Source organism: Homalodisca vitripennis, chromosome 3 (genome assembly GCF_021130785.1).
Source record: "Homalodisca vitripennis isolate AUS2020 chromosome 3, UT_GWSS_2.1, whole genome shotgun sequence".
In the NCBI taxonomy this organism is placed as follows: domain Eukaryota; kingdom Metazoa; phylum Arthropoda; class Insecta; order Hemiptera; family Cicadellidae; genus Homalodisca; species Homalodisca vitripennis.
The window spans coordinates 39,259,238-39,273,931 of record NC_060209.1 but is presented as its reverse complement, the minus strand read 5'-3'; the positions used below and the strand labels follow the sequence as shown (position 1 = coordinate 39,273,931).

The window sequence follows — 14,694 nt, the reverse complement described above, 5'->3', positions numbered from 1 at the left end:
GGAGAAAGATTCTCTAGATAAAATGAAATGTCTTGAAATGTAATGAAAAATATGTTGCATTTCTCAACAGGCTCTAGGCAAAAGTAATAATAGAATATAAAGGTCTTCCAAGGAAACCTCCATCAGAGTAGTATTTGATAACCTACTCTTACAGTTTATTCCAGAAAATGAGATCAATTTGCTTGTAATCTGCAAGTAACTTCATAAGAACCTTTCATAAATATTACCTATTGCTACAATCTCAGTGTGTTCAGCACAATCCACGATACAGACAGAGGAATCGTTTGGGTTAACAACAGCGAGGCAGCTTCTTTGCTCGCATAAAGTGGGAAGAAAGACAGAAAAGAACTTAGATAACCATTTGCCAATGATGGCAAATGTCTGAAATCCTATTATCCTTTTGAACCTTCACTGTCAATAACAAAGTTTAAACAAAGAATCTAGACACTTCAAGAAGTTTCTGGACAGTGTTGTTATTACTTGTTTTCTATCATCATGAATTTAGCATTAACTGCAGTTACGAAATCATTACTGATTACAGATTGTTTGTACCAATAGAATTCGCCATAGATTGATTCTAAATGCTCTTTTTTGTTACGCATTTCAATAATTATTTAAAGGCTTACTTGATCAGGAAGGCTTTCTACAGTCTCCACGAGGCTCTCGTGATACTCATGTCTTGATTAGACCGATTGTTTTTGTAATAGGATTAATTTTTAATTTGTTACAAGAATGTACAATATTTTACATTTAGATTGTATGCTCTGTTTTAAACAGTTCTTTGTGTTCTATTGTGTGAATAAATTATTCTTATTCTTTTAGACATTTTCTATGAAAAATATTGTCCATTGTTTTACCAACCTAGTAATGATTTATTGTAGAGTCGTATTTTTTAATTTAGTAGAGCTCATTCATATTACTGTCCCTTGTAAACCTAAAACTTAATATTTCAAAATTTTGAACAGTTTTCAAATCTGAGATTTATAACTAGGAAAGATGTCAAAAAAAATTATCGGAAACCGCTAATACTGGAGTAATTAAAATAGATTGATCTCTAATAAAATGTTTTTAAATTGCATTAGGAGCAAGACTTTTTAGTTCAGAATCAATCAATGAAAGATTGTTGTAATTTGCAAAGTGCATGATCAGTCATATTATTACATTTTTATAATATTTTGGAATACAAAAAAATATTAAATTTTCTGCATTATAATCAGTTATGTTTTCCTATGATCATGGTAAAATTAAGTAAATATATTGAATAATTCCACATTAAAATACTTGTTTGGGTTGTTTTAGGTGCTCTAAGACAAATGCTAAACCTAAACCAGCCACAAACAAAAGCTATGGCTGCAGAACCAGTTTGGAAAATTTTGGTCTATGATCGATATGGACAAGATATCATCTCACCTTTAATATCAATAAAAGAATTACGAGAATTGGGTGTCACTCTTCATGTGTAAGTAGAAAAATATAAGAAATTGAATTATTGAGAAAGCATGGTCAATGGAAGTAGTGAATTATTTTAATTTCCTTTCAAACTATGCTAAAATCCTACACAACCAAGAGCAGGGCAGTATTTTTTAATTTTCATAAGAATACAGATTTGAAGTGGAATAATTCTCTGATTTAAATTGGAGTTAAAATTTATAAGTATCCACAGAAGAATCTTAAGTGATTAAGACTTGCTCTTGAAAATCATTAAGACAAAACATCCGGTATAGTTTTAAAAATTAAATAAATACTAATGTGTGTTTTGTGTGATTGATTTAATTTTTTATGAGTTATATGTATTAAATTAAAATTATATGTATTAGGTGAGGAAATGAAACTAGACAGATAACTGTTATAATTTCATACATGTTTTTCTTATGTATTAGATTTTGATGGTCTTTGAGTAAACCAGTTTAAAGTTGAAATGCTATGAATGTTTAGTGTTTAGTTGAGGGAGAAAAAAATAGCAACAGCTGATGTTTTAATTAAAAAAAATAGCAAAATAAAGTTTTAATGACATGATTAACCCATCTAATGTAAACTGAATAACCTTTGTTGAGCACGCTTTTTTCCTGGTTCTTCAAGGAAATTTGATAAAAATCATAAAACATCTGCATCCAATTACATATAATTGCATTTTATCTTTTTGTCATAATTGTATCTGTCTATATGTATAACATATTAACATATATTTTATAAGAAAAAATGTTGATAAAACTGGGATTGGAGCATTTTTTAAACATATTCATTAAAAATACCTAGATATAATAGAGGAAGTATATTCTTTTATGCTCTTTTATAATACTAGATTTATCAAAGTCTTAGATATATATTACTAGATTTATCTAAGCCCTAAGTAATATACTAATACCATAGCTGAATATTTTCCAACTGTTTTTCCACGTTTACCGTAGCTAATGTAATTGGCTAAACATCCGTAAAGAAGATATATGTTTAAACAAACTGAGTACTATCAACAGACATTTCAACACAAGACATAGTGACACATGTAGTTTACCTATTTGAAATAAATGACCATTAAACTTGAAATTTTGCATGCAACTGGCATACAGCTACCTTGTAACAAGAATGTAAACAAACTATCGGAACATCACAATAACGAGGCTGAAAGAAATGGCTTTATTCTTCCTCCCCCGATAATACTGTCAAAGAACACTTGAAAATCAGTAAAATAAAGATTTCAGTACATCAATAGATGTATTGATTCACCGTATCCAAGACCACCATTACATTAATTGACAAACCACTGTTTTTATATTAAGTACGTATTACATGTCAACATTTGACTATCAAATTTGAGATGTTCAGTTGGTAGAATCTATATACATTAAACAAAGTCGGGTTAATTATACCATTTATAACTCAAGAATGGCTGTACCGTTTAAAATAAACTCTGATTTGTTAGATTCATCTCCACACAGAATAGCAGACTTACTATTAAAATAACACAAAAAATCAGGTAAATAGAAAAAGAAAAAATATACAGAGAAAAAATTACAAGATCTGTCAAATGTCAGTTCAGTTCAGTTCTTGCTTATGGCTAGAAGCCATACCAGGCACAATATTATTAAGAGCCTGGTAGATGAAATCAACTGTTTTATGACAGCACAACCATATGTTTAATTAATTTAACCACAATTTTCAATTTTTTAACATTTATAGTTTTGCAAGTATAGAGCTAGAGTCTTGAAAGCTTGATAGTAACATCGCTTCTTATTTTAACATTTTCTTCAACCGCTTTTGAGCACAGACTAAGAATATATTCAGATAAAACTAGTTCTTTGGTATTATCCGGAAATAACTATTTTTGGAACAATTTTTCCTACCGGAGACTTAAAAAAGGACAAAGTGGCCTCCTTATCGACATTGTTTCCTTTCAGGAGGCAGAAAACAAGAACCGATCATCATAATGAGATGTAATTTTCATAGTAAGTAAAATAAAGTCTGTTCTTTTTATTACTGTAGTTTTTAGGTCTCAGTACAACAAACTGTAGTGGCCTCCGTATAATACTAAAGTACCAAAACTTTAGTTTAGTAAAAAATATTTAACCGTACTGTTTATAAAATATTATGTACAAGCTACAAGATCATTGAATTTTCACTGTCAAATATTTTTTGTTAAGAATTTTAAAACAAATTAAAATATGACATAAAAAGAGTAGTGGGAGAATTCCGGCATTGAACCTGTGATGAACATTGTGAAGTTAAAATGTTTTAATCCAGTAAGGTAATAGTTTCTTGTAAGTCAAACTGTATAGACCTTTATATAATGCGAAAAACTAAAATGATGTCTTTGGGATGCAGACAGTTGCACTCGGATCGAGACCCAATACCGGATGTGCCAGCTGTATATTTCTGCATGCCTACTGAGGAGAATCTGGGCAGGATAGGACAAGACCTCAACAACAATGTGTACGACATCTACCATCTCAACTTTATCTCACCGATCTCAAGACAGAGGCTGGAGGACTTGGCCGCCTCTGCCCTCCAGGCCAACTGTGTGTCACATATCCACAAGGTACTAAACAGTGGAAATCTAATGTGGTGGTAATATTATATTGTCTTGATAAGTATTATGTCTATAATCTCAACTTTATCTCACCGATCTCAAGACAGAGGCTGGAGGACTTGGCCGCCTCTGCCCTCCAGGCCAACTGTGTGTCACATATCCACAAGGTACTAAACAGTGGAAATCTAATGTGGTGGTAATATTATATTGTCTTGATAAGTATTAGGGATTCTTATTGGCTGTTAATTAAAGTACAACATAGATCTTGGTTCTAATTTATACTTCATGGCAAGCTGGTTTGAAGAAAGTCAGTGTTTGTTTTTTTCCACTGACTGCAACTTAATTTCTCTCTTGGAAAAACCAAATAATTAGCTATCACAAGTCATTAAATTCTAAAATCTAGTGAGCTTTCTTTCATTGTTTCAGCTGGGAGATGTACTGATAGTTTGTATCTTTTTTACTCCCATTGCAAATCGTAATCATAGCAAGATTTTGTAGTTGTTATTCATATGAAAATGTTGCTAATTTAATTTTATACTAAAGTATATAAAATATTATTATATATGAATTAGATAACCTTTATAATCTAAAAAAGCTAACTTTAAATTGGAAAACTATTTTTATGTATACCATTGCTGTGGTTTACATGTTAAATGTACTACAGCAAGATAGAATCAGTAACTTTTATTGTATAACAATATTTAACTTTGGTGCTTATTATCTTGTTGTAACCTTTCCTTCTATCACCTGAGAAAACCATCAGTAATATCAATGTGATAATATTAGTAAATATCAATGTTTAAGGTAATGTATGTGTGAGATAAATTACACTTTAAGTGTTATGATGAGTCAGGCCAATCACAGTATATGTGACAACATGATTATTGAGTCACTCATAGTCCATGTATTAAGATGAATTAAGCCAATCATAGTAAATGAGGCAACATGATTATTTAGTCACTTACAGTCCATGTGTTAAGATTAGTCTGAGATGACCTTCAGTGCGTTGGAAACTTGAGTCTAAGATCAATCATAAAAGAACCCTTAAAGTAATCATAAGAATGTTTAATTAATACAACCACTGTACTTTTCTAATCCACGTGAAAATAATCCCATTGGATTTGAGGCAGTACTGCTATATTGCTATTGTCCACTAGCTATTTCCGTTATGGTGTGGCTATGGTCACATATTTTTTGGCTTTAAATGTTATCTGCAAAACAGATGAAGGAAATCAAGTGTGTGTTTATCTGTTTCCGGTAACAGCTGATGGTGTTTGTTTATTGCTAGATATGTTTAGACGGATAAGTAATTTCCCATGCATGTAAAACTGGTAATAGTGTTGAGCGTGGCTTGTAAATGTGGGCATTTAGACTCACCTGCCACCATGAGGGAGGAACTGTAGTATTGTTTACTAATACTAGCATCAATATTAGTTTTCGAAATCAGGTTTGATTGAGAACAAGTTTGGGGTGCCGCAGGGTTCCATTCTAGGCCCATTACTTTTTATCCTCTACATTAACAATATTCATGTGTGCAGAGGGGACGCAAATTTGGTACTCTACGCGGATGATGCTACGGTTCTTCTCGGTGGCTCGGATAGTGATGTGGACCTACGAGCATCTTCTTCCCTCGTAAATATTGACAGTTGGCTCTCGAAAAATAACCTAATGTTGAATGCTAAGAAAACCACATTTATTCAGTTTCTAACAAAAAATAAGCAACACTCTGATTTATTGATTAACATAAATGAAACTTCATTAGAACCATCTAAATCTACGTGTTTCCTGGGTGTAACCATCGATAGTAGATTGCAGTGGTCTACTCATATATCTGGGTTGTGTGGCAAACTGAGTCAAGTGTGTTTTGCATTACGAACTCTGAGTACTTTTATGGACAGAGATGGGTTGGTGACTGCTTACCACGGGTGTTTCGCTTCGTTGTTGGCGTATGGGATTGAGGTCTGGGGTGGAGCCTCTCCTGCAGAACATGCATTTTTGGTCCAAAAGAGAGCTGTACGGATCATATGCAGGGTCCCAAATCTTCATTCATGCCGTGGTTTATTTATGAATCTCAACATTCTAACAATGACATCCCTTTACATTTTTAGAGTTGTCATGTATGTGAGGAAGCATCTGTGTCAGATTCCGTCAGTGGGAAGCACTCATGCCTACCCGACGAGGCACGGCACTTTTCTTCGTACTCCCTCACATCGATTGTCCCTGCACAAGACTAGAGTGATGCACGCGGATGTAGTTTTTTATAATACTCTCTCTCAAAATTTGAAGGAGGTTTGTGAACTGACAATTTTTAAAAGAAACCTGAGGAGATACTTAATAGTAAAGGAATTTTATAGTGTAAATGAATTCCTCTCTGACAGTGGCTTTTAAATTTTAATTTAAATAATTGTTTTTGTGTGCTTATTTCTTTCTTTTGATTACTATTCAATGTGATATTGTTGATAGCATTTTTATATTTAAGTTTAGATTTATACTATATTGACGATTGCGATGTACTTCTGTGTACCTTATGCAATAAAAAGATTTTAATTGAATTGAATAACTCCCACAGTAAGAAAAGACAATGCACAGGAGGAGTTAAAGAGATGATTGTACATCTATAACAGAGTAAGGTTTGCATAATGTTACTTTTGTTTCTATTCAATAATAAATGTCTGTGAAGACGTAAATCAATAATTGTGTTTACCTAATTTCTGTTCCTTTTTTTTAGGTATTTGACCAATATTTGAACTTCATATCTCTGGAAGATGACATGTTTATTTTAAGACATCAGAACAGTGACTCAATCTCCTATTATGGTAAACAAATGTTTATATTTATTAATATCTTAACTTACAGAATTTTAATATTTAATTACATTAATTTTACATGTAAAATATATGTTAGATATTTAAAGTATTATTATTTTTAGTAATAACAGATTGAAAATTAACTGTTTCAAATGGTAAAGTGATTTTGTTTGTAAATATATCTTTTTTGGATTTTTTCAATCGTCATATTGTTTATTAACCTGTTGAGGAGTAGCTGAAAGTTGTTCCAAAAGGGTACAGACGGTTATAGCCGTTTTGATCCCAAAAGAGTATTGACGGTTATGACCGTCCATGACGGGGTTGCTAAAACAATCAATATTGCAACTGTTGATGCACTCTAGTGGCGTTCTTACATACTATTTCGACTGTGAAATGTTCAAAGTAATTATTGCTGTACGGTGCTGGCTCCTAGTGATGGAATACATAATCACAGATTTGCCGCCAAATGTTCTGTCATTTTCTCGTGCCACGTCGATTTATAGGCTATACATGGAATCAAAAAACCCAAATGCTAAGGTTCACATCATGGACTTCCGAATTAATGTTATCAGACAGATACTGGAAGCACATATTGCACCAAGAGAAGAAGCCGCAGCTGTGACGCGTCTGTTGGGCGGAGACCAGCAGCCGCTACGCTTGTCAGGTCGCCATTTCCCCCGCCCACTACCAGTAAGGGAAAATGGCCGAAGGAAGCTAAAACTTCTTCTTGCTTTGTGTGTTCAAATACAACACGGGGTGAGCGTAAAAGGAAAGAAACTGCTTATGAGTGCACAAAATGTGAATTAGCACTTTGTGTGTACCCGTGTTTTGAACACTATCATACGTTTGTAAAATTTGAAAAAAAAAACAAAATGTATGAATTTATCACGTTGTAGATCCAAAAAATGCATTATTATGATATGTTGTAAGGTTTCAATACATTTTGAATGAAAACAAACAAAACTTTTTTCTCTACTCCCTGGAGTTCATTAAGGATAATTTTGCTTACTCTAGTATACACTAGGTAGGATGACGGTTATAGCCGTCAGTACTCCCCAACAGGTTAAGGATACAGCAGTCCTTAAAATAGAATTGTTGCCTGTCCATCCATCTGTGCGGTAACTCTAGATAGAAAGGTAACTTAGGGACTTGATTCTTAGTCCAAAAAAGAATTTTATTTATTTTGGGTTGAGAAGGTTAAATGGCAGCAAAGTTGTCCTTATTAGTCAATTACAGTCAGTTTCAGTAAGTTCGTCATTATATTCTGTTGTGTCGTCTTTAATAGTATGTTGTATATCATTAAATTGTATTGGTGTGTCATCTTTTGTTTTGTCAAAACAAAACTTGTTTGTTTTATTATTAGTTATAATGTGTGTTTTATTTTTGTTTTTTAATGATAGGCTTCTATATCTGTTAGCTTTATTCTGCCAATTCTCATTAACGAATTAACTACCAATTAAAATTAAAATATGTTTACCCTTAGGTACCTAATTAATTTTTTATTTTGTAATGGAAATCTTGTGTAGGTGTTCAGGTTCAATTAAAAATATTAAATGTCCACATAACATATTAAATTGTATCTTATTATCTTATATTTTAAGTATTTAGTTGCCTAGTAACAATATTATATTTATACCAGATCTACCACTCAAAATAAAATTATGTGTATCATTAGCTTGCTTTGGCCACTCCCAAATTCAAAGATTAGGCCTTGTCATATAATTTTTTTTATTTCTTCATCACGCCACTTTCACTCAAAATTTCATCATCAAGGTTACCATTACTCACTTTATTTTTACTTTCATTGAGTATGTAATGATTTATGTATGTAAAAGTATGTAAAAAGAACCTTGAAAATCTCAAATCCATCTTCTACAACAAAAACTGGAATGCTGTTGAAACTGCTGAAGACACAGAAACTGCATATAATGTATTCCATGACACCCTTTGTACTGCCCTAGATATCTGCTGCCCACAAAGGAAACACAAGAACAGAGCCCTACCAAACCATCTCATTACTATGACCTGGAATCTGCCGATATGAAAGCCTCCTACCTACGAGCCCTCAACACCTATGAAACAACAGGAGACATTCGAGACAAAGAAATAATGAGAAAACAGTAAGAGGATATATGACCAAAAACTAAGAACACTGCATCAGCAAGCAAACTCAAAGCACATAGAAGAATCTGACAACAAGACCAAGACTCTATGGAGTTTGATTAATAATGAGAGGTGTGGGAAACAGTGCAACCAGGAGTGCCCTAAACTTAACATCAACAACACCACCCTACATAATCCTACAGAAGTAGCCGAAAGCCTTAACACTTACTTTACTCAGATGGCTGGCATGACAATTCAAAACCAAATACATACCCTAGCACCTGGGTTAGACAGGAAAAAAACCCGACCTTATTACACATTCCCTTGCCACAGTCATTTTGCATGACACCAACAACTTGGACCGAGGTGAATCAAACAATTTGCAGCCTGAAAAACAAATCGTCCAGTGGGCATAGATGAGTTTTTTCTTCAAAGAGTGTGAAGTTCTGTGCAAATGAATTAACCCAACCCCTTGTAGCAATCATTAACAAATCTTTTGCCGACGGTCACTTCCCCTCAAGGCTTAAAGTGTCAAAGGTCTATGCAAAACACAAGAAAGGGAAGAAATCAGACCCTCAGAACTATAGACCCATCTCTCTAATATCTACATTTGCAAAAATCATAGAGAAACTTGTTCTGAAGCGATTGATGGCCTACCTTAAACAACATGACTTAATCACAGTCAACCAACATGGATTTCAAAAAGAAAAATCAACCATATCAGCAATTATTAGCGTAGTAGAATCAATCATTGACAGCATAGATGACGAAAAGTACGTAACAGCCTTATTTCTTGACTACAGTAAGGCTTTTGACTGTCTGGTACATGACCTAATCTTAAAAAAGCTGGAAAATCTGGGAGTAAGAGGCATAGAGAGCAAATGGTTCTCGCAGCTACCTCCGAGGAAGGTCACAACTTATGGAGGTACAGCATACTGAATCTTGCATCACCAGATCGTACACATCAACTCCAAAACCATTGGCACGAGGTGTGCCTCAAGGATCGGTACTCCGGCCCAGTTCTTTTTATTCTTCTAACTAATGACTTCCCTACTTTCATCTCCAGCTCCAGTACTGACTACATAATGTATGCAGAACGACACTACCCCTTCTTATAAAAAAAATGACACAGCAGATGAACTATCCCTTAACTCCTTGACTTCTCTCCAACAAGCCATCAAATACAGTGCACTGAATGATCTGACAATAAATCCTAATAAAACAACGCAAGTGCATTTCAGTAGGAAAAAGGAAATACCAACAAATATTCCAGACATATCAGTAGTTGATAAAACACAATTTCTGGGCCTAACTATCGATAGTACACTTTCATGGAGTCATCATGTGAGCACCATTTCCAATAAAATATGTGCAGGCATATACGTTATGAGGCGACTCAAATCAGTGGGTTACTCAGGGATCCGTCAAATAGACAATAGACAATAGACAATAGACTTTATTTTCATATTCATCAAGAACAGAGACAGCGTCAAATCTTAAAAAGTATAAGTTAAAACATTTTTGTTAACTTTTATTAGTAGGTGTTGATGGTCATAAATTCTTCTAGGCTGTATACAGTCTTTTCCACTAGCCACTTGAACATTTTCCTCTTCAAAACTTGTGGGCCAAGGTTCTTAAGTTCTCCTGGTAGCATGTTGTATAACCTGGCACCTGCATAGGTTGGCTTCTTGGCGAATAGAGCTGATCTGTGGGCTGGCAGATTGAAGTCATTGCCATGTCTTGTTTGGCGTTCATGGATATCACGGTTTCCTCAAGCAGTTTTGTCTGATAGCCAGTAATATTACCTCCGTAATGTAAATAGACACCACTGTGAGTATGCCCAAGTTCTTAAAAGCATCTCTACAGCTTTCTTGAGGATTTAAATCAGCCATGATTCGCACTGCACGCTTCTGCATAACTAGGACTCGCTGAAGGTTGGTGATAGAAAAGCCCCCCCCCAAAGCACTATTCCATAGCGAACATGTGTCTCGAAAAGCGCAAAGTAAGCGATTCTAGTAGCTTCTGGTGTGCTAATGTGTTTAACTCTCTTTAAAACAAAAAGAGCTGTGCTGAGTTTTGAACACATTATGTCTACATGTTGATTCCATGAGAGACGATTGTCAATTGTGACACCCAAATGCTTTGCAGAGAGCACTTGTTCTAGGTCCAGTGGCAAAGATACATAATCTTTATGTCTTCCCCATATGATGCATTTGGTTTTGGATGCATTGAAAATCAGATTGTTGTTCAGGCAGTATGTGCTTAGCTCTAGTTATAGATGTGTAGGTGTCAATTTCCAGTGCCTGCACCGACTTGTTGTTTGTGACGAGGACAGTGTCATCCGCGTAATGACACTGGATAGCAACCCTCCCCAAGTGCTCCTGAAGGTCCTCCAATGAAAAGCACAAACAGTACAGGCCCCAAGACAGATCCTTGAGGAACACCTCTTTTAATTTCTATCGGTTCGGATGTTTCAACTCTGATATTTCCCTCAAGAACCTGTCTGATCTCCACTATGTTCCTTCTACCCTGCAAGTAACTTTCAAAACCACTTTAGTGCTGTACCCTTGATGCCTAAAGAGCTAAGTTTTTGTCAATAATAATCTGTGGTTAAGGCAATCGAAAGCTTTGCTTAGATCTAGAAAAACACTACAAACATTTTTTCCCTCCTCAAGGTTGTCAATGAGGTGCTCAACCAAATCAATGAGGGCACTGGTGGTTCATCTTCCCGATATGAAGCCATGTTGTCTCTCTGGTAGGTTGTGATTTATCTCCAAATGCTGTGTGAGACGTGTCAGTATGACCTTTTTCCATGACTTTTGACACTGTAGGAATTAAAGAGATGGGCCTGAAATTCTTGCACTTCCTTTTTATTACCTTGTTTGTGCAGAGGGTACACTTTGGAGGTTTTTAGATTCTCAGGACATCTACCCTGAGTTAGGGATTTGTTAACAATACTGGCGATTGGGTATACAAACTTCATTTCTGCAGAACTTTAATATTTTGGAATTTATCCCATCTACTCCAGTGGATGTTTTGGATTTCATAGAAGAAATAACTTTCAGGTACCTCCTCTGATGTTACCAATTGGAATTCGTTTGAGTGCTGTTTCGTAATGATCTCTTGGCTCCTCGATCACTGAAGTTCTGGGAGAATTGTTATTGGGTCAGAATATCCTCCGCTGTAGTCGCAAAGAATTCATTGAAGTATTCTGCAATTTCTTTCAGGTCTTCAACTGTATTACCATTGATATTCAAACTGCCAGACTGTTTCTGAGTCCTTTTTTTTCGCTTTCCTTTCACTGTTGACAATCTCCCATACAGCCTTACTTTTGTTACTTGCCTCAGCTAATTCTTTGTTCACACTTTGTTTTTCTGAGTATTCGCAGCTTCATATCATATTCCTTCTTCTTTTGAAAAGCTATATATTTGTCCTCTTCCTTTTTGCTGAGTGCACATTTTTCATTAGCTCTTATGAAGTCTGCTCGCAGTTCATCTACTTCTGTGTTGTAAAGCGTTATGTTTTCTTTTGTTAATTCTTAATTTTTTAAGGGGGCATGTGATGTCTAGTGCTGTTGTAATTGTACTAAAAGGAAAAACTGAAAACTGAGTATGCCTCTTCTACTGTAGGTGCTGACTCGACTCTTTCCCAGGAGTTTTAATGCAAGGAGGTTTGATAGGTTTGAGAGATTGTGAAAGTTGAAAATCCGTTCTGGTCATGTTAATAGGTCTTTTTGCTTCACAGTCTACTTCAAGTTTGCAGAGCTGTCCTGTATGATCAGAAAGCGAGGTATGGATAACCTCAACGTTAACATTCCCCCAACTCCAGATCGGTGCATACTACATCTATTGAAGTAGCAGTGGTGGAGGTTATTCTGGTTGGGGGCAGAGGAATCCTTGTTATGTTGAAAGTGGCAAAGCATTTTCACTTACTGCAGTTTTTTCTCTTGATTGTGTCAGACTATCAACGTTAAGGTCCCCCAGAATACAAATTCCATTGTTGTTATTTGGAATTTCTTCCAGCACTTGAGTCATCTGTGTAAGGGCCTCCTCGAGTGAGGCAGAGGGGGGTCTGTAAACACCCAGCACATATAAGGTTTCCTTTTTGCTTAGATGTATTTTTATACCTGCAATTACACATAATAACTCAATACTGTGTTTTTCTGAGAGGATACTTTCAACTTCATTAGCGAGGTTGTCTTGCTTGAATATAGCTGTGCCCCCTTTGAGATGATTTTCTCTACAGAAAGCAGCAACCAGAACTTAGATTAGTCAAGCAAACATTGTTGAGTATTAGGGAATTTAGACCATGCTCAGTTAGTACAACTATATGTGGCTTGTTTATGTATAGAAAGTGGTTTAATCTATCAATCTTGTTGCTCAGTCTGGTCCATGCTTTGGTGAAAGATTACTAATTTATTTTTTTGTTTTTGGTTTGAGACTGTTTTGTGTCTGGTTTTTTTTGTCACGTTTTGTTCTAAAAAATTATCAGCACTAATTTGAGAGTTGGAGAGTTTTGAGAGCAGCCTGGGAGCCACCCCAGGGATATCTTGTACTGATGTGTCATGTAGAGATAAACTTGTTGTAGACGTTATGTGTAGTTTGTATTCATCTATTGTATCGGTTAAAAAACTCATCATAACTTTCACCTTCCTTTCGAACCTTTGCTAGTGCTGGTGGTGTCCTGTGAGGCAGTGAAATAACGATAGGAGCTTTAGTTATCACCACTGGCAGTGTAAACTTTTTGTTGTGAAACTTGAGAGCGTGAACTGGGAAACAGTTGTGATAGGTCTTGGCCGTTGTGTGATTGGGAGATTAGTAAGTATATCTGAGCCTTTCTGATCTGACTGCTTCCTTGAACACTTTTTACAGTATTTGTAGCTTTCTGTATGCTGGCAATTTGCAAAGATACACTAGACATATTACTACTCTTAGTTTTTCTAAATACTTTGGTTTTATGTAAGTCAGAGTTTGTGTTTTGTTGGTAAATGGGAGGTTTATAAGAGCCTTGGATTTTAGATTCTGAGACTTTCTGGGCCAATTTCTTTAGTTCATGTTCCAACATTTGTTTTCTTTCTTTAAGATTAGTTGTCTCACAGGCCACTGTCAATGGTAAGGACGTCTCTCCAACAGGTGAGCTCGTTTGAGTACAGACATCTCCATTTATGATTTGACAAATTGCTCCACCACTCTCCACTGCATGTGATTGTATAGTAAGATACTTGGTGACATCGTCCCCAGTAAACTAGTGCTGGTTGAGCAGCTGCCACACTCCCCAGAGTTTTGAACAGAATTGTTTACTGATCTACCATTCGTGTGCTCCTTGTGTGCTACATTATAAGAACTCTTGCTATCTTTGTAAGTGGTTGGTTTTTGAATTTATTGTCATTGACATTAATTGTTTCAGGGTCTTATACTTGCTAGTATTGTTATATAACATTGATCCAACCTGTAAACGCTTAGTCCATATATCAAGTTCATCAATATGCAAGTTTAGCGTTACCTGTTCAGAAGCTTTGATTATATTTGCTATTATATAGTCTCGGTTATCAAAAGCAAAAATACTCCACAATCTTCGGAGTTGCTTTGTTGAGGGGTTGCTTTGTTGAGCAATCTACCAAAGCTGCTTATTACGCACTGGTAGAGTCCCACATTAGATATGGTTTTATCATCTGGGGCAGCTCTACTGAAAACCTGAAAAGGATACTCACCCTTCAAAAAAAGGCAATTAGATCCCTTGCCAATCTTGAACCTCGACAAA

General features: G+C 35.3%; 1 protein-coding gene across 2 annotated transcripts in view; it reads left to right on the top strand.

The window, feature by feature from the left end:
* The first annotated feature begins 1,282 nt into the window (after window positions 1-1,282).
* The window catches only part of LOC124356827 (protein sly1 homolog), a 76,444-nt gene continuing 63,032 nt past the window's right edge, over window positions 1,283-14,694 (top strand). The window contains exons 1-4 of one of the 2 annotated variants that reach the window (XM_046808061.1): window positions 1,284-1,459; window positions 3,820-3,982; window positions 4,141-4,191; window positions 6,753-6,840. In XM_046808061.1, coding sequence (XP_046664017.1) covers window positions 1,314-1,459; window positions 3,820-3,982; window positions 4,141-4,191; window positions 6,753-6,840 — 448 coding nt within the window. In that variant the 5' untranslated portion in view covers window positions 1,284-1,313. Of the gene's footprint in view, window positions 1,460-3,819; window positions 4,034-4,140; window positions 4,192-6,752; window positions 6,841-14,694 lie in introns of both variants that reach the window. The other variant, XM_046808060.1, reaches the window with a different exon arrangement.